The sequence below is a fragment of the Leucoraja erinacea genome, chromosome 42, assembly GCF_028641065.1.
Source record: "Leucoraja erinacea ecotype New England chromosome 42, Leri_hhj_1, whole genome shotgun sequence".
NCBI classification, from domain to species: Eukaryota; Metazoa; Chordata; class Chondrichthyes; order Rajiformes; family Rajidae; genus Leucoraja; species Leucoraja erinaceus.
In genome coordinates this window covers 615,001-639,476 of record NC_073418.1, presented here as the reverse complement: position 1 = coordinate 639,476, position 24,476 = coordinate 615,001, and the positions used below count along the sequence as shown (strand labels likewise).

Here is a 24,476-nt window from a genome sequence, read left to right as displayed (position 1 = left end):
GAGCGTGTTTCTGATGTGCCGGACATGTGTTTGGGGATGTTTCTTTAATGTAGAGGGAACTTTTCTGTCATCAGGTGTGGAGGTCTTCCTTGGCCTGCCGGTCCCTTTGCGATTAGTAAGCTCACCAGCACACTTTTTGTTCTTAATGATGTCCCAAACAATTGATTTTGGTAAGCCTAAGGTCCCTAACAGTATATTCTTGTTCCTCAGTTTCATAATGGCTTCTTTGACTTTGATTTGCAACTTTGGTCCACATGACCGTCTCCGGTACGGGGTTGGTATTCATGGCACTGCCCTGAGCTGGTTCCTCCTACCGCACATTTAGGAGTTTCTCTACTAATATAAGCAACTATTTCTCATCCACAGCTAGCCTCTGCTGCGGGGTTTCGCAAGGTTCCATCCTTGGCCTTCTTCTCCATGTATATGCCCCATTTAGGCCAAGTCATTCAAAGGCATGGCATTTCCTTCCATTGCTATGCAGACGATGCACAACTCTATCTCCCCCTGAGCCCAACAACCGATCAAATCGACTTAACCTTAGCCACTGCCTCGATGATATTAAGTGTTGGATGGCCGAGATCTTCCTCCAACTAAACAAGAGTAAGTCTGAGGTCATCGTTCTCGGACCCTCGGGCTCAATCTAACCCATAGCAGGCAGCCATAGAAGCCTTACCGCATTACTCAAACCTCTCGTCAAAAACCTTGGCGTGATATTTGAATCAGCGTTAATTTGACAAACAAGTCAATGCCGTGGTAAAAGCTAGTTTCTTACAGCTTCGAACGATAGCTACAGTAAAACAATTCCTCCAGTTTGAGGACCTCGAAAAGATCATGCACACACTTTCCCGCCTCGATTACGGCAACTCTCTTTACATTGGCACCAGCCAATCTTCCCCGTCCCGCCTGCAACTGGTCCAAAACGCCGCAGCGAGACTCCTGACGGGCACCCGGAAAAGGGGCCACATCACCCCGATTCTGGCCTCTCTCCACTGGCTCCCTGTGCGGATCCGAATAAATTTCAAGGTCCTTTACAAAGCCCTTAACGAACTTGCCCCCACCTACATCAAACGTCTGCTTACCCACCACACTACCTCCAGGTCCCTCAGATCGGCCGACTTGGGGTTACTGGCCATCCCGCGGCATAAGCTCAGGGGCGACCGCGCCTTTGGGGTGCAGCTCCTAGACTGTGGAACAGCATCCCTCTTCCCCTCAGAACTGCCCCCTCCATCGAATATGTTAAGTCGAGGCTTAAAACTCATCTTTACTCTCAAGTCTTTCTTGACGTCCTCTGAGCAAGGGTATATGTATGTATTTATGTATGTATTAATCTATGAAACACTGTTGCACAATGTTAGTACCTCCACCAATGTAAAGCACTTTGGTCAACGAGAGTTGTTTTTTTTTTTAAGTGCTATAGAAATAAAAGTGACGAGACTGGACATGATTCATGTGGATAAACAACGATACAAAATGCCAAAGATGATGGAAAGACTGGATGATCGACTAGGTGTAGAGAGCTCTCGTATACCTGCACCTGAGCAATTTCAAACGCATGTGAATCCATATATCCCAAACAGTACGGCTCCCTGAAATGTGGGGACTATGTATAAACACAGCTGTAAATCCTACATGGTGACACCAATATTTATACAATTGCCTTTAATAAAATCTGACAAATGGCACTTTAATCACATACGATTTTGTTATGTTTCAAATCTCAAATTGTTGAGTACAGAGGCAAATAAATACATGATGGGTCTTTGTCTCAAACATTATGAAGGGCACTGTAAAAGCATACATGAGAGCATGCACGTGTCACCGTGCATCCGTATCATTTGAATTCCAAAAGTGCACCCGCCAACCTCTGCTGGATGAAGGCAATAAATGCTAGGAAATGCGTAATGCAATGATTTGAAGATATAAACAGAGAGGAAGAGACGGTACATATTCTCTGAACATTTCTGTGTTTGCTGCAACGGAGAGGCGGGATGATCCATTGCTGAGCAAGCGAAAGGCTTCGCTATTCATAGATGGCGATTGAAATGAAAGGGGGATGAGTCAGTGTTTTTAATGGAAGGCACGTGATCAGAGCGTCTGCAAAAATCTGGTTGATTAAACCAGATATGATTCAGCAAGGCAGAGAGGCGCAAGTATATCAAAATAAATCACAACCTTCAATTTACATCAAATAATAGTCTAAGAGAAATGGGAAAAACAGTAGGGAGGATGATGACTGTCACTCATACAAAACGCGGCTAAATGACATCCCATAGTTCAACCCAGATACAGGTAGATACATCAAGAAGAAAGAAATACTGAGACATTCTCTGTCTCAGAAACAAACACAGAAATCAAGCTAATTATTTTACTCTCCATCTGTAGATCCGAATGTGGCAAGAGACACGTTATTATGTAAATAACTGGTAATCTATTTAATTTTACCTAATAACAAGGTATATCCTACTTCAACCTAACGGTAGGGCAGCAAAGTGCTGACGTATGTCTGATGATAAACATTTTTGTGGCCTTGAAGAATTTGATAATCCAAGGCCATATTTTTTTATAATTCTCCCATTCGCTAGTTTTCCTGAATTTTGCAATTGACAGCGTAAAATAATATGTAGATGTTAACAGTTAGAACACGTAGACACACTCCGCAACACACCGATCCATAAGGTCTACATTTTTATAAAAGAAATACATACTTCTTCATGTTCAACACGTTATCTGGATTGGAAATGATTAATTATTTTTTAAAGAATTAATGAGTAAATATTTCTGATTAGCGAAAACACCTGCGTTTCTCAGACTCTCTTTCAGTTTTTCGACTTCTGAAAAATAAAGAAACAGTATATTCACTGTACTCAGATGTTTCTATTTAAATATACATATAATTACACTGCTATATATCTCTATTTAAATATAAAAACACTTAGTTCACAATAACATTATCAATTGAAGGGAATGATCACATGACCACATAGCAACAAACATTCATGAAAGCATTGTGTCATTTATCACCACATAGGACACAGAGATTTTTTTTAAATCATAGTATGTGTTATCTATTAGGAACGGAAAGGAAAACACTGCTTGAATAATGTATACACACATACTTGGCCTCCAGATTATATATTACCCAATAAAAGAGGTAGTAACTTTGATTTGTTACAAGAAGCGGGCATTTAAATGTGCTTCATGTGAATACCTCTGGCATTGTCTTTTCCAGTATCCGTGACTGTGATAAAAACATGATATATGTAAGCGGAATATAATAACGTGGGAAACAAGGACAACGGAATGATCAGCATTGCATAACCGCAGAAACAACGCAGATAGTGTGACATTCACATGTTTTACCAATTTATCGAGTAATACACGAACATTTTTTTTAAATATATCTTTGTTGAAGAATAACATATTTCCATAGAGCTGATTGTGCCTGCGTTCTCCCCATATCCTTTGATTTCACTTGAACCTAGAGCTCTATCGAACTCCTTCTTAAATCCATGCAGTGATTTGGCCTCCACTACCCTCAGTGGCAGGGGATTCCACAAATTCACATCTGTCTGGGTGAAAAAGTTTTACTCACCTCCGTCTTAATTGGCATCCCATTTATTCTATGACTGCGCCCCCCTGGTTCTGGACTCGCCCAACAGTGGTAAACATATCACTGCTTCAAGCCTAAGGACTCTGGGATGCAGACCATCCGACCCAGGGGATTTATCATCCTTCCGTCTCATTATACTACCCGATACTGTTTCTCGCATAAGGAAATGTATTTCATTTCCTCTACCTCCTTTGATTATCTGTCCTCCAATATATATGGCGCTTGTTTGCATCTTCCTTAGTAAAGACAGATCCGAAGTACCTGTTCAGCTCTTCTGTCACTTCCTTGTTCTCCATCATAATTTCAGCCGTGTCTGCCTTCAAGGGACCCACATTTGACTTTGTTACTTTTTTTCCCTTAACATATCTGAACAAGGTTTTACTGTCTTTCTTTATATTCCGGGCCAGCTTCCCCTCGTACTTCATCTTTTCCGCCCACATTGGCCGTTTTATTTCCTTCGGTTGTCCTATGAACATTTCCCATTCCTCTGGATTCCGGCTACTCTTTGCTGTGTTATACATATATTATTTTAGCTTTATTTTATCCCGAACTTCTCTTGTCAGCCACGGTCGCCTCATACTTCCCTCTTAAGCTGAGCGATCCTGTTTTCCTTTAATGATGCTGTGATTTAAAGTTATTTTTTAGCGTAAGAGTGATTTTGGGCATAAATATATATAGGAACTATTTTATAAGAACTCATTATGGAAGAGGTATTTAGAATTGTTATTGAACAAGAAGAATGAAAATGTGGGCTCGGCTTCGGATTTAAAGTAAAGGCTGACTGAGAAGATGTACAATGGTTTGCATAGAAACATTTAATCGTTAAATAATTGCGGGTTTGGTAAAAAAAAAAGTAAATAAGGTGCGTCGAGATGGGGCTCCTAAGGGACCGTGTCAGGAACCTGGAACAGCAACTCGATGACCTCTGTCTGCTCAGGGAGAGCGAGGAGGTCATAGAAAGGAGTTACAGGGAGGTGGTCACTCCAAGACCACGGGAGACAGAAAACTGGGTCACAATTAGGAAGGGCAATGGGCAGAGGCAGGGACTGGTTAGTACCCCTGTGGCTGTACACCTTGAAAATAAGTACTCATGCTTGAGTAAGGGTGGGGGACACAGCCTACCTGGCGGCAGCGACAGCGGCCGGGCCTCTGGCACAAAGACCGGTCCTGTTGCTCAGAAGGGTAAGGAAAAGAAGGGGAGGGCAATTGTAATATGGAACTCTATAGTCAGGGGGTCGGATAGGCGATTCTGTGGACGCAGACAGGAGACCCGGATGGTAGTTTGCCTCCCTGGTGCCAGGGTCAGGGATGTGTCTGAACGGGTCCAAGAAATCCTGAAATGGGACGGAGAGGAGCCTGAGGTTGTGGTACATATAGGTACCAACGACATAGGTAAAACAAGAGAAGGGGTCCTGAAAGAAATATTTAGGGAGTTAGGTAGAGAGTTAAGGAGAAGGACTGGAAAGGTAACAATCTCACGATTACTGCCTGTGCCACGCGACAATGAGAGTAGGAATGGAGCGAGGTGGAGGGTAAATGAGTGGATGAGGGACTGGTGCAGTGGGTAGGGATTCAAGTTTCTGGATCATTGGGACCTCTTTTGGGGAAGGTGCGACCTGTACAGAAAGGACGGGTTGCACTTGAACTCAAGGGGGACCAATATCCTGGCGGGGAGATTTGCAAAGGCTACTGGGGAGACTTTAAACTAGTATGGTTAGGGGGAGGGACTCAAATTGGGAAAGCTAGCAGTCAGTGTGTGAGGCAGGGGGCAGAGAATGGTAGCACTCTGACCCAAAATGTAGGGGAGAGAGAAGGAAAATACAATAAACAGAGAATAAGAGAGGGTGGGTTTCTTAAATGTGTATATTTTAATGCTAGGAGCATTGTAAGAAAGGTGGATGAGCATAGAGTCTGGATTGCCACCTGGAAGTATGATGTTGTGGAGATCAGTGAAACATGGTTGCAGGAGGGCTGTGATTGGAAACTAATTATTCCAGGATTTCGTTGCTTCAGGTGTGATAGAATTGGGGGGGGGGGGGCAAGAGGTGGAGGTGTTGCATTGCTTATCGGGGAAGATATTAGCAGTGCTTTGGCAGGATAGATTAGCGGGCTCGTCTAGGGAGGCTATTTGGGTGGAACTGAGAAATGGGAAAGGGGTAGCAACACGTATAGGGGTGTATTATAGACCGCCAAATGGGGAGCGAGAATTGGAAGAGCAAATATGTAAGGAGATTGCAGATATTAGTAGTAAGCACAAGGTAGTGATTGTGGGAGATTTCAATTTTCCACACATAGACTGGGAAACACATTCTGTAAATGGGATGGATGGGTTGGAGTTTGTAAAATGTGTGCAGGATAGTTTTTTGCAGCAATACATAGAAGTACCTACTAGAGAAGGGGCGGTGCTGGACCTCCTGTTAGGAAATGAGATGGGTCAGGTGGCAGAGGTATGCGTTGGGGAACAGTTCGGGTCCAGTGATCACAATACCATTAGTTTCAATAGAATTATGGAGAGGGACAGAACTGGACCTAGGGTTGAGATTTTTGATTGGAGAAAGGCTAACTTTGAGGAGATGCGAAAGGATTTAAAAGGAGTAAATTGGGACATTTTGTTTTATGGGAAAGATGTGGAAGAGAAATGGAATACATTTAAAGGAGAAATTTTAAGAGTACAGAATCTTTATGTCCCTGTTCGGTTGAAAGGAAATCGTAAACATTGTAAAGAGCCATGGTTTTCAAGGGAAATTGGACACTTGGTTCGGAAAAAGAGGGAGATCTACAATAATTATACGCAGAATGGAGTAAATGAGGTGCTTGAGGAGTATAAAGAATGTAAAAAGAATCTTAAGAAAGAAATTAGAAATGCTAAAAGAAGATATGAGGTTGCTTTGGCAAGTAAGGTAAAAGTAAATCCGAAGGGTTTCTACCGCTATATTAATAGCAAAAGGATAACGAGGGATACAATTGGTCTATTAGAGAGTCAGAGTGGACAACTATCTGCAGAGCCAAAAGAGATGGGGGAGATATTGAACAGTTTCTGTTCTTCGGTATTCACCAAGGAGAAGGATATTGAATTATGTGAGGTAAGGGAAACAAGTAGAGTAGCTATGGAAACTATGAGATTCAAAGAAGAGGAAGTACTGACACTTTTGAGAAATATAAAAGTGGATAAGTCTCCAGGTCCGGACAGGATATTTCCTAGGACATTGAGGGACGTTAGTGTAGTAATAGCAGGGGCTATGGTAGAAATATGTCAAGTGTCATTAGAAACGGGAATAGTGCCGGGGGATTGGTGTACTGCGCATGTTGTTCCATTGTTTAAAAAGGGGTCTAAGAGTAAACCTAGCAATTATAGACCTGTTAGTTTGACGTCAGTGGTGGGAAAATTAATGGAAAGAATACCTAGAGATAATATATATAAGCATCTGGATAAACAGGGTCTGATTAGGAACAGTCAACATGGATTTGTACCTGGAAGGTCATGTTTGACTAATCTTCTTGAATTTTTTGAAGATATTACTCGGGAAATTGATGAGGGTAAAGCAGTGAATGTTGTGTATATGGACTTCAGTAAGGCCTTTGACAAGGTTCCTCATGGAAGGTTGGTTAAGAAGGTTCAATGGTTGGGTATCAATGGTGGAGTAGCAAGATGGATTCAACAGTGGCTGAATGGGAGATGCCAGAGAGTAATGGTGGATGGTTGTTTGTCAGGTTGGAGGCCAGTGACGAGTGAGGTACCACAGGGATCTGTGTTGGGTCCACTGTTGTTTGTCATGTACATCAATGATCTGGATGATGGTGGGGTAAATTGGATTAGTGAGTATGCAGATGATACTAAGATAGGTGGGGTTGTGGGTAATGAAGTAGAGTTTCAAAGTCTACAGAGAGATTTATGCCATTTGGAAGAGTGGGCTGAAAGATGGCAGATGGATTTTAATGCTAATAAGTGTGAGGTGCTACATCTTGGCAGGACAAATCAAAATAGGACGTACATGGTAAATGGTAGGGAATTGAAGATTGTAGGTGAACAGAGGGATCTGGGAATAACTGTGCACAGTTCCCTGAAAGTGGAATCTCATGTAGATAGGGTGGTAAAGAAAGCTTTTGGTGTGCTGGCCTTTATAAATCAGAGCATTGAGTATAGAAGTTGTGATGTAATGTTAAAATTGTACAAGACATTGGCGAGGCCAATTCTGGAGTATGGTTTACAATTTTGGTCGCCTAATAATAGGAAGGATGTCAACAAAATAGAGAGAGTACAGAGGTGATTTACTAGAATGTTGCCTGGGTTTCAGCAACTAATTTACAGAGAAAGGTTGAACAAGTTAGGGCTTTATTCTTTGGAGCGCAGAAGATTAAGGGGGGACTTGATAGAGGTTTTTTAAAATGATGAGAGGGATAGACAGAGTTGACGTGGAAAAGCTTTTCCCACTGAGAGTAGGGAAGATTCAAACAAGGGGACATGACTTGAGAATTAAGGGACTGAGGTTTAGGGGTAACATGAGGGGGAACGTCTTTACTCAGAGAGTGGTGGCTGTGTGGAATGAGCTTCCAGTGAAGGTGGTGGAGGCAGGTTCGTTTTTATCATTTAAAAATAAATTGGATAGTTATATGGACGGGAAGGGAATGGAAGGTTATGGTCTGAGCGCAGATATATGGGACTAGGGGAGAATATGTGTTCGGCGCGGACTAGAAGGGTCGAGATGGCCTGTTTCCGTGCTGTAATTGTTGTATGGTTATATGGTTATTGAAGTAGGCCACACGCTTCCAAAGAACGAGCAAGGTACATTTAGAGATATCGATGGAGACTGGGAGATGGAGAAAGTGAGGGTGCGAGAGAGAATAGACATCGCCGCCATTCAATGTGATAATAGCTGATCATCCACATTCAGCGCCCACTTCCTGCCTTCCCTATTTCCTGACTCCGCTATGTTTAAGTACTCTATCTAACTCTCTAATGAAGCATCCAGAGAACCGGTCTCCACCGCCTTCTGAGGCAGATAAGTCCACATAATCACAGCTCTCCAGCGTGAGCAGGCTTTTCCTCGGCTCCGTTTAAAAAATGACGTTCCCCATATCCATAAACTGTGCCCCTCCCCCAACATAGGAAACATGTTTGCTGCCTCTATCGAGTCAAAACCCTTAATAATCATATAAGTTTCAATACAATCCTCTCTCACCCTTCAAAATTCCAGAGTATACATGCCCAGCCGCTCCATTCTATCAACATATGACAGACCCGCCATCCGGGAATTAACCCGGTGAATCTAGCGGCAGTCCTTCAAGATCAACATGCCCTTCCTCAAATTTGGAGACCAAAACTGCACACAATACTCAAGGCTTGGTCTCACTGGGGCCCTGTATAACTGCAGAAATACCTCTTTGCTCCTTTGCTCAACTCCTCTTGTTATGCTGGGCAACGTGTAATTCGCGTTCTTCACTCCAAGCTGTACCAGCATGCTTACTTTCAGTCGCTAATGAACACGAACCCCAAACCCGTTGTGCTTCACCTTTTCGCACCTTGACAGCATTTAGAAAATAATCTCCCTTCCTGTTTCCGCCACCAAAGGTGATAACCTCACATTTATCCAAATTGAACTGCAGCTGTCATGCATCTCCCTCTCACCCAACATGTCCAAGTCAACCTGCATCCTCAAGGCATCCACTTCACAGTTCACACTGCCACCCAGCTTTGTGACATCTGCTAATTTGCCTGTGTTACTTTTAATCCCTTCATCTAGATCATTAATATATATTGTAAATAGCTGCGGTCCCAGCACCGAGCCTTGCGGTACCCCAGTAGTCACTGCCTGCCATTATTAAAGGGACCCTTAAATCCCAACTCTTTGTTTCCCGTCTGCCAACCAATTGTCTATCCATTTCAGCAACCTACCCCAATACCATGTATTCTAAATTTGCCCACTAATCTCCTGTGTTGGACCTTATCAAATGCTTTCTGAAAGCCAAGGTACACTACACCTACTGGCTCGGCCTTGTCCATTTTCCTAGTTGCATCCTCAAAAATATTTCAGAAGATTAGTCCAGCATGATTTCCCTTTCGTATGTCCATGCTTACTCGGTCCGAACCGGCTACTGCTATCCAAATATGCTGCTATTTCATATTTTATAATTGGCTCCAGCATCTCTCCCACCTGTCAGGCTAACTGGTCTATAATTCCCTGTTTTTTTTTCGACCTCCTTTCTTAAAAAAGTGGGATAACAGTAGCTACCCACCAACCCACAGGAACTGATCCTGAATCTATAGACATTGGAAAATGGTCAGCAATGCATCCACTATTTCCAGCGCCACGTCCTGGGCCGCAGACCATTAGGCCCTGGGTATTTATCAGTCTTCACTGCCATCAGTCAACCCAACACTATTTATTGCCTAATGTGCACTTCCTTCAGTTCCTCCGTCACCATAGACCCTCTGGCCACTTATACATCACGGAGATGTTTTGTGTCCTCCTTGGTAAATACGGATTCAATATACCAGTACAACTCGTCTGCCATTTCCTTGTTCCACATAATAAACTCATCTTTTTCAGTCTTCAATGGACCTCCAAACATTGAAGTATTTTCCACTTGATTTGTCTTCCATTTGCTAATCTAATCAGCCCGGATCTTCCAGCAGACTCCCCAAAAGATGAAGCAAAGCAGTATCGTGAAATATGTAAAATAATATAACTGATCAATTATTTTAAATTTAATAAAGTCTGACAATTAATTTTGCCCTGATGGAATCAATTACGAACAGATTTTTAGAGCAACTCAATGAGACGAACGTACAGTATCCAGTCTTTTCCAATAGTTTTATAAAGCCGCAGTGTGATAATATTTACATCGTTATCCAATTATTAAAAACGACCGAAGTATATCTTAATTAAAGGTTAGCTACACGGAATGCGATTCAGCAAATCCACCTGCGCTTTTGGTGTTTTCGTTTGCTTTTTCTAGTTCTGTAATGAAGGAAAACAAAATCCCCACATTGTGTTTAAAAACTCTCTGACCCCAAATTCCATATGATTTAATGGACATCAGATGTTAAAGACCCACTGCAACTCGGTGCGTAGCCGTACTAACATAAAAGTTACAGGGCGAGTGGGTGGCGTGGCCTTATAAAAATTCCAAGAATAAATAGTATCCTAATTGGGCAATTGGCCCCGTGCAAATTTGTATGAAATTGGTTCCTCCTTTCAACTGCCATATCAACTCAACAGTGTTGGTGTCTGTAGGACTCATCTGAGTGTAATTATCGATGTCTTGCTTTGAGTCCTGTAGATTTTCGTGATGCATGTCAACCAATCACACACAAGCCAACATCACTAACTCCACCCCACTGTAACACGTATACTAACAAGTGCTTTCAGCGCTGTTCAGTTCGAGCAGCCAGTATGTACTGACAATTAGCCATAGTTTATGCTGTTAAAGTCTCAGTGCTGATTAAAGATGAATTTAAATCACAATCTGTGTCTGGTAAGGCAAGGCAAAGCAAGGCAAGGCAAGTTTATTTGTATAGCACCTTTCAACAACAAGGTAATTCAAAGTGCTTTACATAAAACATGATAAGCATTGGAAAGAAACACATATGAAATTACATTTAAATGTAAAACGATTATTAGATTATTCAACTTAAATAATTACTAAATTAAAAGCAATCAAATAAAATATTTAAAATTGAATAAAACCAGGAATAGAAGTTACAGTGCAGTATAAGTAATTAATAAATTGTATTATTTACTGAAAGGCAGCGGCAAACAGAAAAGTATTCAGTCTGGATTTAAAACAGCTGAGAGTTGAAGCAGACCTGCAGTTTCTGGGAGTTTGTTCCAGATATGTGGTGCATAAAAACTAAATGCTGCCTCTCCGTGTTTAGTTCTGACTCTGGGGACACAGGGCAGACCTGTCCCAGACGATCTGAGAGGTCTGGGTGGTCCGTAGCTAAGCAGAAGATCAGAAATATATTTTGGCCCTAAACCATTCAGTGCTTTGTAAACCAACAGTAGTATTTTGAAATCAATTATTTGAAATCAATTCACATCTACAAGTCCTATTTCAACTTGGACGAAGGATGCCTCTTTTATTGATGTTGAATATGTATGCGCGCTATCGGCCAGGCGTTCCCTTTTCACCCAAATACAGTCAGGTGCATATGTTATACGGTTATTAAGCGTGCCCTGTATAATCAGATATGAATATTGTTTAATATGTTCTCCTGTACTTTCAGGTGTGAATGTTGAAGTCAAACATGGTATTGTTGGTACGGCTATAATGTTGCGTCTTTTCCGTAGAAAAAATAATGTCTTGAGAGCATAGATTTATAAAGTGTGGAAAAAGGCTATTGACCCAACTTGTCCACACCGCACAACATGTCCCAGCTGCAGTAATTTCACGTGCCTGCATTACGTACCATATAACCATATAATAATTACAGCACGGAAACAGGCCATCTCGGCCCTACAAGTCCGTGCCGAACAACTTTCCCCCCCTTAGTCCCACCTGCCTGCACCCATACCATAACCCTCCATTCCCTTCTCATCCATATGCCTATCCAATTTATTTTTAAATGTTGCCAATGAACCTGCCTCCACCACTTCCACTGGAAGCTCATTCCACACCGCTACCACTCTCTGAGTAAAGATGTTCCCCCTCATATTACCCCTAAACTTCTGTCCCTTAATTCTGAAGTCATGACCTCTTGTTTGAATCTTCCCTATTCTCAAAGGGAGAAGCTTGTCCACATCAACTCTGTCTATCCCTCTCATCATTTTAAAGTCCTCTATCAAGTCCCCCCTTAACCTTCTGCGCTCCAGAGAATAAAGACCTAACTTATTCAACCTATCTCTGTAACTTAGTTGTTGAAACCCAGGCAACATTCTAATAAATCTCCTCTGTACTCTCTCTATCACTCCTAACTTGTCCTATCCATGTACCTGTCTGACTGTTTCTTAAATGTTGATATACTCACTGCCCCAGCTGTCTCCTTCCTGAAAGCGTGTTCCATCCATCCACCATGTGAAAATGTTAACCTTCGGATTATTATTAAATATTTACCCCTCCACCTCAAACCTATAGATATAATATATTTATAGACATGTAAATTATCTTTTAATGGCTGCTTCCTGATTATACTTCAGAATTATACTGCTTACAGATATAGAAAGTAAATAATACATGAGATAAATAGCCTACATATCTCAACATTCAGCCTGAAACTTCGGCAGTGTTTGCAGTTCTCGTGACATACTGCGAAGAGATGCGAATGCGAAGCGCGAATGAATTTACTGCATAATTCCTCTGTTTTCCAAAATAAATAAACGGATTCATAAAAAAAAACTTGTATCGTGAAATTCGTTCTTTAAAACATATTTTGTTTGGTAGGTTATCGCGATGAGAGCAACTTTAGACGTTTTGAATATTTGAAGTATTTCTGAATGTCAAATGCATGGGGTGTTTCCATTGGGAGAGTTGTCTAAAGTAGGACATACGGATATGCTTACCTTCGATATTTGCTTCTGGTTTTGAAGGGCTGATGCTTAGCCTCGTGGATTGGAGCGATTATTCGACCCAGCCTTCTGCTGGAGAAACCTGCTAGGTACATACAAGCATTTTTGCAAGCAAGTGTCCAACTAAACAACAGTCAAAAAAATAATTACCTCGCTCTTTTTGTCTCAGTTCGTCTCCTGTTGTGAAATGTTTTAAATTTAATTATGGTTGTCTTACAGGATTTGTTTTTTTCCGGGGACAGAAATATATAAATTGGATTTATTGATGAATTTGTATTCAGTCAGGAAAACGTGTATATTCAATTGTGTGTGTGTGTGTGTGTGTGTGTGTGTGTGTGTGTGTGTGTGTGTGTGTGTGTGTGTGTGTGTGTGTGTGTGTGTGTGTGTGTGTGTGTGTGTGTGTGTGTGTGTGTGTGTGTGTGTGTGTGTGTGTGTGTGTGTGTGTGTGTGTGTGTGTGTGTGTGTGTGTGTGTGTGTGTGTGTGCGTGTATACGTGTGTACGTGTATATATATGTATATATATATATATGTATATTAGGTTATGTGCGAACACCTTATCACAGTGGTTCCCAACCTTTTTTTGGCCATGCCCCACCTAATCACCTCTAAAATCCTGATGCCCCCCATTGCTTTCCCTTGAGAGAAAACGGAGGAAATAGATATTATAAGGGTAACTTAGCAAAAGCACGTTGAATCGTATTTCTAAATCCAATTCAATAAATACGGTTCTCCCATGACCTCGCGCTCTTCGTGCGACGTGCATGAAGAGCGATGGCGCGGTGATTATGAAATAACAGCACAATAAAGACCTTTTTTACCCAAAAAAAATATTTACTCAAAATAACATCTGAAACATAAACTACATACGTTTACCTGATAGGAAATCCAAAAAAATAAAAATGGACAATTTGGACCCAGACCTCCTCAGTTGCGCTCAATTGCCCCCCTTAAAAATCAAATTGCCCCCCTGTGGGGCGTACGCCCCACGTTGGGAACCACTGCCTTAGCATATATCAACGAATTTATAAGGCTACAAATCAAACGAAGAGATGAACCGTTTTTGTTTCTTTGCGTTTTTTTGCGTTTTTTTGCGTTAAGCCAGTTTTCTCGCGGACCCAAAACAAGTAATTCAAAGCAAATGTGGGGATGTGTATTCTACTTGTTTTAACACTTTTATTTATGGTGCTTATCTGCATGAGAAAGACATTCGCCAGAGAAACACATTCCAAGTACGAAGCTGGTTCTATGAAAGAAGACACGTTTGTTTGCAGGGAATTAAGTGACATTGGTTCCATGCAGATAGAATGAATTAGTTTAGGATAGCGTTATTTTCGACCCGGACATTGTGGGTCCAATGGCCTGTGCATGTGCTGTGCTATTCGATGATCTAGGGTGCAAATACATTGATTGCATCGAAGTGCCCTTGATTTCTATTAGTTCATGAGACCTATTACCGCTTCTCCTGTTTTAGGTTTAGGAAGATGGCCGCTGACCACTGTGGGTCAAAGAAAATTACGTACCATTCTTGAACTATATGTTTGGGAACGTTGTTCGGCCTACATTTACTGAAACTATAAATGAATACTGTAACAATTAATCAACACAATTCGCCGTTCCTCCTGGTGACCGGTTATACATTATTTATTTCACGCCAAACTCGACAGAATGAATGGGACCGTCTTCCAGTCTGATAATTAATGGGTGACTATCTTCGGTGTAAACCAGCATCTGCAGTGCTTCCATACATAGCTCATGGGCGAGGTGAGCGTGCACTGAAAATACAGAGCATGTGATTGTTTATAGAAAGGTAAACGTCCAAATCAGAATATACATGGGTAACGATATCAATAATTGTAATAATCATTAAACACACTTGTTTACACCGTTGTATCAGTGGAAATTAATGCCGGACGGTAATATGAGGAGTAGTCAATCCATGGGAATATTATATCGTGTGCGGACATGGCGCCGACGGACGGGAAGCCGAAGCAAAGAAGTGGAAGCCAAGTAACCGAATGGATCGAAGCCGAAACGCCATATAACCGAATAGAAACGAAGCCGAAACGCCAACTAACCGAAAGGGCGGGACGCCTAAATGCAAACTAAACGAAAGGGCAGGACGCATAAAAGCCAACTAACCGAAAGGCTTCGTCGCCTAAAAGCAAGCTCGCCGAATGTCCGTTCGGCCGAAACGCCACATACCCGAAAGGCGGCGTCGCCTACAAGGCGGCGAATCGAATGTCCCTCAATAGAAAATCAAATAGCGGACATGGCGTTCCCGGGGGGCGGGACTTTTCAGCGATTGGTCAAGACCGCCTCGTCCATCACATCGCTGCATTTAAGCGTCCCACGCCTTCGTTTAGTTGGCGTTTCGACCTCGTGTAAATTCGGTTATTTGGCGTTTCGGCTTCTTTTCCATTCAGTTATTTCGCTTCCACTTCTTTGCTTCGGCTCTTCGTCCGTCGGCGCCTCGTCCGCGTACCACATTATATATAGCACGATGTTAAACTGTGGGTACTCTTAACCATGAAGTCTTGCAAACGAAGTAATACATATCTAGCGATTTACATTTCAAATTTAAAGTTGCTGCGAAGTTTCAAATAATTCCTTACTAGTTTTTTGCAGTTCGAGTTTCAAATCCCGTATTTCTAAAAGTTAGCATAAAATAATGCACGTTAAAGGCAACATGTGGCAAGTACCAATGTAAAATTAACACGGATACACAGACTCAGTATATAAAGTACGGCCTTAATACATCAACAGTAAAACTGTATTCATATGTCAACAGAATTGTTTCTCCAGCCATTTATCAATGTAATTATTTATCGACATGCGAATCTAGTAATTCAAGCAACATTGGTGGATATCCACTGGGGTAATGCTGATAATTTACCTTCACTGCCAGCTCTGCCTGTAATAAAGCACATGTATCCATATTGTTCAAATATCTAATGATTATTTCATATGTATGTCTGTATAATATGACCATTCTAAACACGCTGAGAAAAATATGGTATCTCGCCGGGAAAGATTTTGCTGATAGGAGTCAATTAGACAGCAAAGATAGTCGGCAAATGCATCGATTTTGCTTTGGGAAACGAACACCTTAGTGGTGTAGCGAAAACATGTGTTCATGTTTATTTAGAGCTGAAATCGTGCCGGGCGTCAAATATTGACGAGGATTTTCATAATTAGTATATTAAGATAGAGGAGTGGCTAGTGGGTGAGATGGGTGCACATCAGGGTAGAACAGAAAAGAGAGCAGGAACGTTGGAGTGTCGGCGTGTAACATAACATTGGAGAATATTTCGCTCGATTGCACATTAATTATTTCTGATGTAACAATTTGCGAATCATTGTAGCATCATTGACAGTTCAAGACAAAGAACATATATGGTATAGTTCATGTTGACGTTATTTTGACAATATTTGGTAACATCCCCTAACGCCACTGTCGTCCCCCCCCCCCCCCCCCCCCCCCCCCCCCCCCCCCCCCCCCCCCCCCCCCCCCCCCCCCCCCCCCCCCCCCCCCCCCCCCCCCCCCCCCCCCCCCCCCCCCCCCACCCCCCCCCTGCCTCAACATACTGCGCATCTCATGACTCCCATTATTGTGTCCTTATTTCTCCTCCAACTTCCCCTCTATTTCCACCCACCTATAAATTTTCCTCTGGCTCCACTTCACTCATCCAATCTTCTTATTAGACACTCGTTTTCCTTGTTTACATTTCTGTTTTTTGTTCTCAAAATGTCAATCAACCCTCCTCCCACCCCTCAACTGTACCCAACTAACAGTTACTAGACTCTGTTCTACTTCCGCTCCTTTTTCTGTTTTGACCACCGCTCGATCTGTCTGAAGAGGCGTGGGACCTTAAACGACGCCCGACCTTAGCCTCCAGAGATGCTGTCTGTCTAGAGTTACTCAACTCCTTTGTACTTTTGTAACCCAGTCTCTACATCTCCCGGTATCTTTCTTTATCATTCGAAAAAAGATTTATCGCTTGCATCTATTGCTAATTCTCTCTGCAATATTTGTTTTAACTGTTTCGATATTAACTGAGGGTGTTTTCTGTTGCAGAGTAGTAAGGAGCTGTATGCGAAGGTAGTTGTGCTCCAGGATTTTACATTATTTCACGTGTGCCGTCGATGCTCCTATATCGATAACGGTCAAACCTGTAACGCTCTGGAAGTACATATACATTTTATACAACTCCGATGGCCACATAACTACGATCATACACAATAACGGCAATTACATGTATAAAAGTAAATACAAAACACAAATATCAATAATTTCTACAACAGAATGCTGGAAAGACGGTGATATGCTTAACCGCCTTATTTCCGGCATTCACACTGCCCTTCAGATTATGAGTACTGTCAATGATTATATTCGGTGATAAAATCAAATATTTGCATCGTACTGTAGTGCATGAGCAATTCAATGCTGGAGCGTACCAATAGATGTGGTAGCTGCAATTCATCAATTCGTTGGGATTTTCATGACTAATTGTACACACATTGTCTTCCCAACTTGACTGCATATCCAACATTAAGTACTTGCAACAGTATGGACGCACTTTACCAACGGCAGTTTATGCGGGTCACATACCGTATGAAACCACAATCAGATGTGATGCAACATAGCTATTTCATAGATAAAATATCAATTGTTATTAAATCCCTATATTTTTAACGTGTCCCGTGCCTCTCCCCAACAATAGTCAACATGCAGCATTATTTTTTTGAATGACTGAATTACCAAAATTGTATCAGTTAGCATATGTCGCAGAATAGATAATATGTCGATAATGTGTTTCCCCCGATCAGTACTATATGCATTTATTTATTCCGAGATTGAATAATGCCGAAGATTGTTGGTGTGAGGAAGCAGATGAGCTCCCACGTGACTGCTTTGAGTTGGTCCACATTCAAAGACTCATCGGCAATCCACAATTAATATGATTCTATCGCCATGGACTTACTGAGTACGCGCTCAATTGAAAACAAGTAACTATATGTGTTCCCCATCTGGAAACCATTCAAATACCGTGAGATCATCTGCGAAATGTCATGTCTCTGGCGTTCAGTAAAGATAGACCTGTCCAGCACAATGAATCTAGATATAATGTTTTCAACGTCGCAAGGGATGTCAAGGCACAATAGAGAACAAATTGAGAGGTCTTGCCTAATTTGGCGGAGAAGGCTTGATTGTGGCAAGATTGCATGCTATAAAAAATACCAAATTAAGTCGTATCCCTCACCGTACTGAACTGAATGTCGGGAGGTGCCATGACATCACTTCTCCCGCCGGGTTAGGATGGATAGAATCAAGTCGCATTGTCCTTGAGTGAGACATTGTGGAAACAGGCCCTTCTGCCCAACCTGCCCACACCGCCCAACATGTCTCAGCTACACGAGTCCCAACTGCCTGCGTTGGGCCCATTTCCCTCCAAACTCATCCTATCCATGAACCTGTCCAAATGTTTCTTAAACTTTGCAACAGTGCCTGCCTTACCTACCTCCTCAGGCAGGTCGTTCCATACACCCACCGCACTATATGTGAAAAGGTTCCCTCAGAATCCTATTAAATCGTTGCCCCTTCATCCTGAACCTATGCCCTATGGTCTTCGATTCCCCCACTCTGGGCAACATAATATGTGCATGTGCCCGATCTATTCCTCTCGTAATTGTATACATCTCTTTAAGACCACCCCTTATTTTCCTGCGCTCCATGGAATGGCGACCCAGCCTGCTAAATCTTTTGCAAATGATCAAACAACTTAGTCCTGGCAACATTCTCGAGCATCTTCTCTGAACCCTTTCAAGCATGACATTATATTTCATACAACATAGTTCCCAGAACTGAACAAACTAATCTAAATGCGGTCTGCAACATGCAACATGCAACTGCAAGATGACCTTCTAAATACTATATTCAATACTCTGACTGATGAAGGCCAATGAGCCAATTGCCTTTTTGACCACCTTTTCCTACGCGCTTCTCGACATTCGAGGAACCATGCGCCTGCACTCCTAGTTTACTCTGCTCTACAACTCTCGTGCACTGCGTAGGTCTTGCCTTTTTCGACGTCCAACATGCACCACCTCGCATTTATCTGTATTAAATCCCTTCAACCTTTCCTCAGCCCATTTGTCCAATCGATCAAGATTCTGCTGTAATTTTTCACAACCACCTTCGCTATCTACAAACCCCCCATACGTGTATCAACAGCAAACTTGCTAATCTTGCTCTGTATGTTCTCATCCAAATTTCCAGCACCGAACCCTGAGGCCCACTAGTCACAGGCCTCCAGTCCGAGAAGCAACCTTCCACCATCACCCTTTTCTGCCTTCTATGAAGCAATTTTGCCATCCATTCAGCTACCTCTCCCTGGGTCACACGCGATCTAACCTTTCAGAACAACCTACCATGCCTTACAGAAATCCATGTATACAACATGGAGGTCGGCCCTCATCGAACTCATTGGACACATCTTCAAAAAACTCAATCAGATTTGTGAGACATGACCTTCCCCGCACAATACAATGCTGACCATCCCAAATCAGTCCTTGCCCATCCAAAAACCTGCATAACCTAGCCCTCAAAATAATCACCAGTAACTTTCCAATTACAGATGCTAAGCAGACTGGTCTATAGTCCCAGCATTTTACCTCGCCCTTCCTGAAAAGAGGTACAAAATTCGCCACTCTCCAGTATTCCGACACCTCTACTGTTTATAAGGTCGACTCGTAAATTTAAACCAGGGAATCCGCAATTGTCTCTATAGTTTTCCACAATGCTCTCGGATACTGAACAAGTTAGGGCTGTATTCTTTGGAGCGCAGAAGGTTAAGGGGGGACTTGATAGAGGTTTTTAAAATGATGAGAGGGATAGACAGAGTTGACGTGGAAAAGCTTTTCCCTCTGAGAGTAGGGAAGATTCAAACAAGGGGACATGACATGAGAATTAAGGGACTGAAGTTTAGGGGTAACATGAGGGGGAACTTCTTTACTCAGAGAGTGGTAGCTGTGTGGAATGAGCTTCCAGTGAATGTGGTGGAGGCAGGTTCATTTTTATAATTAAAAAATAAATTGGATAGTTATATGGATGGGAAGGGAATGGAGGGATATGGTCTGAGCGCAGGTATATGGGACTAGGGGAGATTATGTGTTCGGCACGGACTAGAAGGGTCGAGATGGCCTGTTTCCGTGCTGTAATTGTTATATGGTTATATGGTTATATTCAGGTATCTGTTCAGACCGTGGAGATTTGTTTACCTTCATACGCGATAGTACCTTCAGTCCTTCTTCGATGATACCACTGCCTGCTCTTAAGGCACTTCCACTGACTGCCTCCAAGTTCCTTAGACCTACTATATTTCTCCCCGTTAAATACAGAGGTGAAATACTTATTGACGATACCGCACATGTTTATCGTCGCAAGCATTAGATTTGGCTCCACAGATTGAAAGAGCGGACATCGAATAGCCTGGATAGAGACCCCGGCCATGACAACAGCTATTACGCTGAGCAGTTGCTCAAAGAGAGTTTCTTAGATATCTTTAAAAGCTCCATAGTCTAAACAAACACTCCCAGCTCCTTTGAAGGCAACGGTCATAATAGTCCAAAGCAAATTAAAATTAAGTACCTGAAAATATATACAATGTAGAAAAAACGTCCCTGGTCCTGTAATAACCAATGGAACTTCTGGATAGCAAGAACATATACGCCGCACCGCTATGTGTAATTCTAATCAAAGCAAACTGCATATGCCGTTTCCTTGTCTCGGTTGTCTTGCTCCTACATTTCCCAATCAATACACAAGGACATGCGGCATCATTTCATCCTCTATATTCGTCAATCACTATCTTCGTAGCCGCAGGCCATATTCAGGTCTAATTGAATGTAGAAGTTCGCAGAAGACACCAGCGTCATGACGCAACAAGGAGTGGTAGCGTATTCAGAGAAGCTTGTGAGCAACTCTTACAACAGGCCCTTGAACAGCATGAGAAGTGGATGGAATAGTACGGGAATAATGGATTTTAATGCAACTGATTGCGAAGTGTTGCGTATCGAGACGTCAAACATGGACAGAACATTCACAGTGGATGATAGGGACCTTAAAAGTGTTCCAGAGCAGAGAGAATTTGAGTACAGGTACATAGTTCACTGTAATTACGTTCTGCCAGATTCCATAACATTTTCTGACACGCAAATAAGGAACTCTTCAATAACCCTCGTATGGACAGCATCTTGTTTTAGATCTGACGATCTATTTCCTTGCAATCCTTCTACCTCTTTATCTGCACATTCTCCGTAGCTGCAAAACTGTGCTGTGCACTCTGTTATTGTACTTCCTTCTACTAACTTGATGCACATGCTTTCACTAAATGACACGCAAAACAAAAATGTTATCCCAATGTTGGTAATGGTATGACTAGCCTGTACTCATACCTTCACCAAATATCACATTCCTTTTGAGAAATAATGTGTTTTTAATACATTTGGTTAATTAATGCTATCTAAAACATATTGCATGTATATATCGTAAGGCACGCATTTGTTTTGCAAACTGATGTCAGAAAAAAACTCCGGACGGGTAGATTGTTCTGGTAGACGTAACATAATTAAACTCATTTTGCAAGCCATATTAAATAAATAAAATAATGCTTTTGGACATAGGCTTCACATTTATACGGCGTTTCAATAACACAGAATGCCAGAGTGACACGTTTAGCCGAGCTGCTCGTTCATGCGCACGTTGGTAAAGTTCAATGGCTGTCATAAAAATACAGATAACATACATAAACGGGGAAATACGATGGTGCGCTAATTAGAATAGTTTACAAGGGAAATGAACACGCGAATAAATGCGGCCAATTAGCTTCCACGAAAAAGATGTCATTTGTATCTCACAAAAAAAAACAACGGAGTGGCGTACGTTGCAAAATCTAAACAAACAAAGCGTCATCATTTCAATATTGTAAAATTAAGCCGTTAAAGTGTAAATTAGTGAAGGGAATACACAACAGGATGCACAGCTATGATAATTTAAAGCGAAGCAGGGGTGCCAGGCAAAACAACTACGCTTACTTGAATCAACTTGAAAATGACCCTACGATATTTGGGATATCAAGGTGGGAGTGTTTCTTCTATAACTTAAATCCACACCAATTAACGTGATATCAGTTTGATGGAAATTCAAAAGGCTACAAACATTGTCGACATCAAAGACAAAGTAGTTTAATTTATATCATTTCAGATTTCCGCATATGAGTGCATGCAATTGCCAGCGTTGATGTGAACCGCACAGGTAAAGGGCGGCAAGAACCAAAATATTTTACTCGTGTATAACAACAATTCGTAGCGCTTTTCTACGCGCTATGTTACCACATACTTATCAACTGATTCTCCAGTGTCATTGATCGGTGAGGCCGTGTCAATACTCTGATGGTTCCTTCGCGTCCTTTCAATAAAAAGTGTCAACAAATCAATGGAGTGCTTCACTCTATGATCCGTTCATGTGTAGCCTTGATAAATACATGCTGGTATCTTACCTGTGTCGCTTCTGCCTTCTGCGAAGAATATGTAAATGTTAAACGATAAAATACAACCTAGAATTTAGCAGACTGCAACTAGTTATATCTACAAAATAGCAGTTTCGTTTTCCAGTTGCGATGTAATAATGATAACAGGAAATATAGACTTTCCAACCATTAAAGAACAATGAAATTCGAACCTATTACGCATATTGAATTAAACTATATTCTTTCATGAGGGGAGTAGATTCACTTGTAAACAACATTGGTCTATTTGTATTGCTCAAAACAAATCCATATTATCCGTATCCAAATCACTGCCTTTACACCTCTCCAATTGTATCTTGCATTGTGATCTGAAATATTACTTGAGCAACATTAGTCAATGTCATCATTTACAAAATCAATTTCGTTCAAATTTCAGTTTAAACGCCAACACTGAAATGTCACACAATCACGCAGCCGCTCGAGGGGCTTTGTTTTGACAGCCCCATCTTGGAAGGCGTTAATTGATTTTGTGGGCTCCTTAACGTTATGCTAGGGTGACATCTTGTAAGCTCCGATGCTTCAATCATCAATAAAAATGTAATGACTTCAAGGAACGGAAGAAGCCTCTTTTGGCTAAAACCGTAATGTCAAAGGAAATTTGGAAAATCTGAAGAAATGTCATCAGACATTAGGAGGAAGAATCAATCTGAGGCATGTTTTATTCGTCTTCCTCGAAAGGGCGCAGTATTATAGTAAAACTGCTTGCAAAGTAATCGTAATCTTATAAATATTAATAATGACAATGCGTGTAATTCTCCGTTTATTCATGCAAACATCCCGTTGCATTTCTTCTATTCAGTCCCATACAGAGATATTTAAAAACAAATATCGTTCAAGGAAATATATCTTCTAACTTCACGATAAAAAAATATTCTAGCATTATTAGAACATGATTGAATCGCAGTGGTTTCAATGTCCTAATTCTACCTAACACACTGATGACTCTTTAGTTCTTTCATTGGACATGTTGCTATTAAAGCCAAAGTAACGAATTTAATATAGATAAGAACACGAATGACATAAATGGGCTGCAATTAATTTCCCTGCCTTATGTCCTTTGTAATTAAATAATGCACAGCAAATGTGTCTAATACCAACGCAATGTGAAATAAAAACGATGATTTTCATTCATCTTTAAAGGATTGTTGAAAATTAAGGCAATTTAAGCAATTAAGGCACATTCAGCTAAGAAAATTAAGCAGACCCTACATAAGGAAATTAACGTTTACGTTCAGAGGGACCAAGGAACAATAGCAATAAATACCAATTATTAATTACGTCAGCCACAGGAGACAATGGAATCCCACCATAAAGCAATTTACGCAAAACAATTATTCTGGTGGAATGCAGAAGTGAGACAACCGCGCAGTTGTAATATAGTAGACTTAATCATTGTCTTACCGTTTGACACCTTTAACTTGAGAATTTCAATCTCTTATGAAACAAAATATAACACAATATCAGATTATTCCGCTTGTATTAAGTAGATTTTTGAAGTATACTTCTTTAAATCCTCAATAACCACAGCTATTTGTAGCATGGTGTTGAAATGATCAGACTCACACAAACAGATTAGAAGCCGTAGTATTTTATTGGTAATTCTAAAGAGGGACCACCATGTGCTTTCGTCTCCATGGCAGACAGTTCATCTAAGAGGGAAAGAGCGTCCGACACGCAGGCTTATGGACGGCAGTAGGGATGAAGATCCGGAATGGACTACATCAGGAATGTGCAGTAGTGTGTGTGTGTGTGTGTGTGTGTGTGTGTGTGTGT

At 41.5% G+C, this 24,476-nt stretch overlaps 1 protein-coding gene across 1 annotated transcript in view; it reads right to left on the bottom strand.

The window, feature by feature from the left end:
- LOC129714814 (periplakin-like) overlaps positions 1 to 24,476 on the bottom strand; it is a 57,765-nt gene that overhangs the window by 17,600 nt on the left and 15,689 nt on the right. The window contains exons 9-17 of the mRNA XM_055664657.1: positions 24,105 to 24,137; positions 22,674 to 22,691; positions 22,514 to 22,582; positions 16,010 to 16,027; positions 15,729 to 15,764; positions 13,267 to 13,293; positions 10,534 to 10,569; positions 3,209 to 3,238; positions 2,796 to 2,831 (exon numbers count right to left, since the gene is read on the bottom strand). Coding sequence (XP_055520632.1) covers positions 2,796 to 2,831; positions 3,209 to 3,238; positions 10,534 to 10,569; positions 13,267 to 13,293; positions 15,729 to 15,764; positions 16,010 to 16,027; positions 22,514 to 22,582; positions 22,674 to 22,691; positions 24,105 to 24,137 — 303 coding nt within the window. The remainder of the gene's footprint in view (positions 1 to 2,795; positions 2,832 to 3,208; positions 3,239 to 10,533; positions 10,570 to 13,266; positions 13,294 to 15,728; positions 15,765 to 16,009; positions 16,028 to 22,513; positions 22,583 to 22,673; positions 22,692 to 24,104; positions 24,138 to 24,476) is intronic.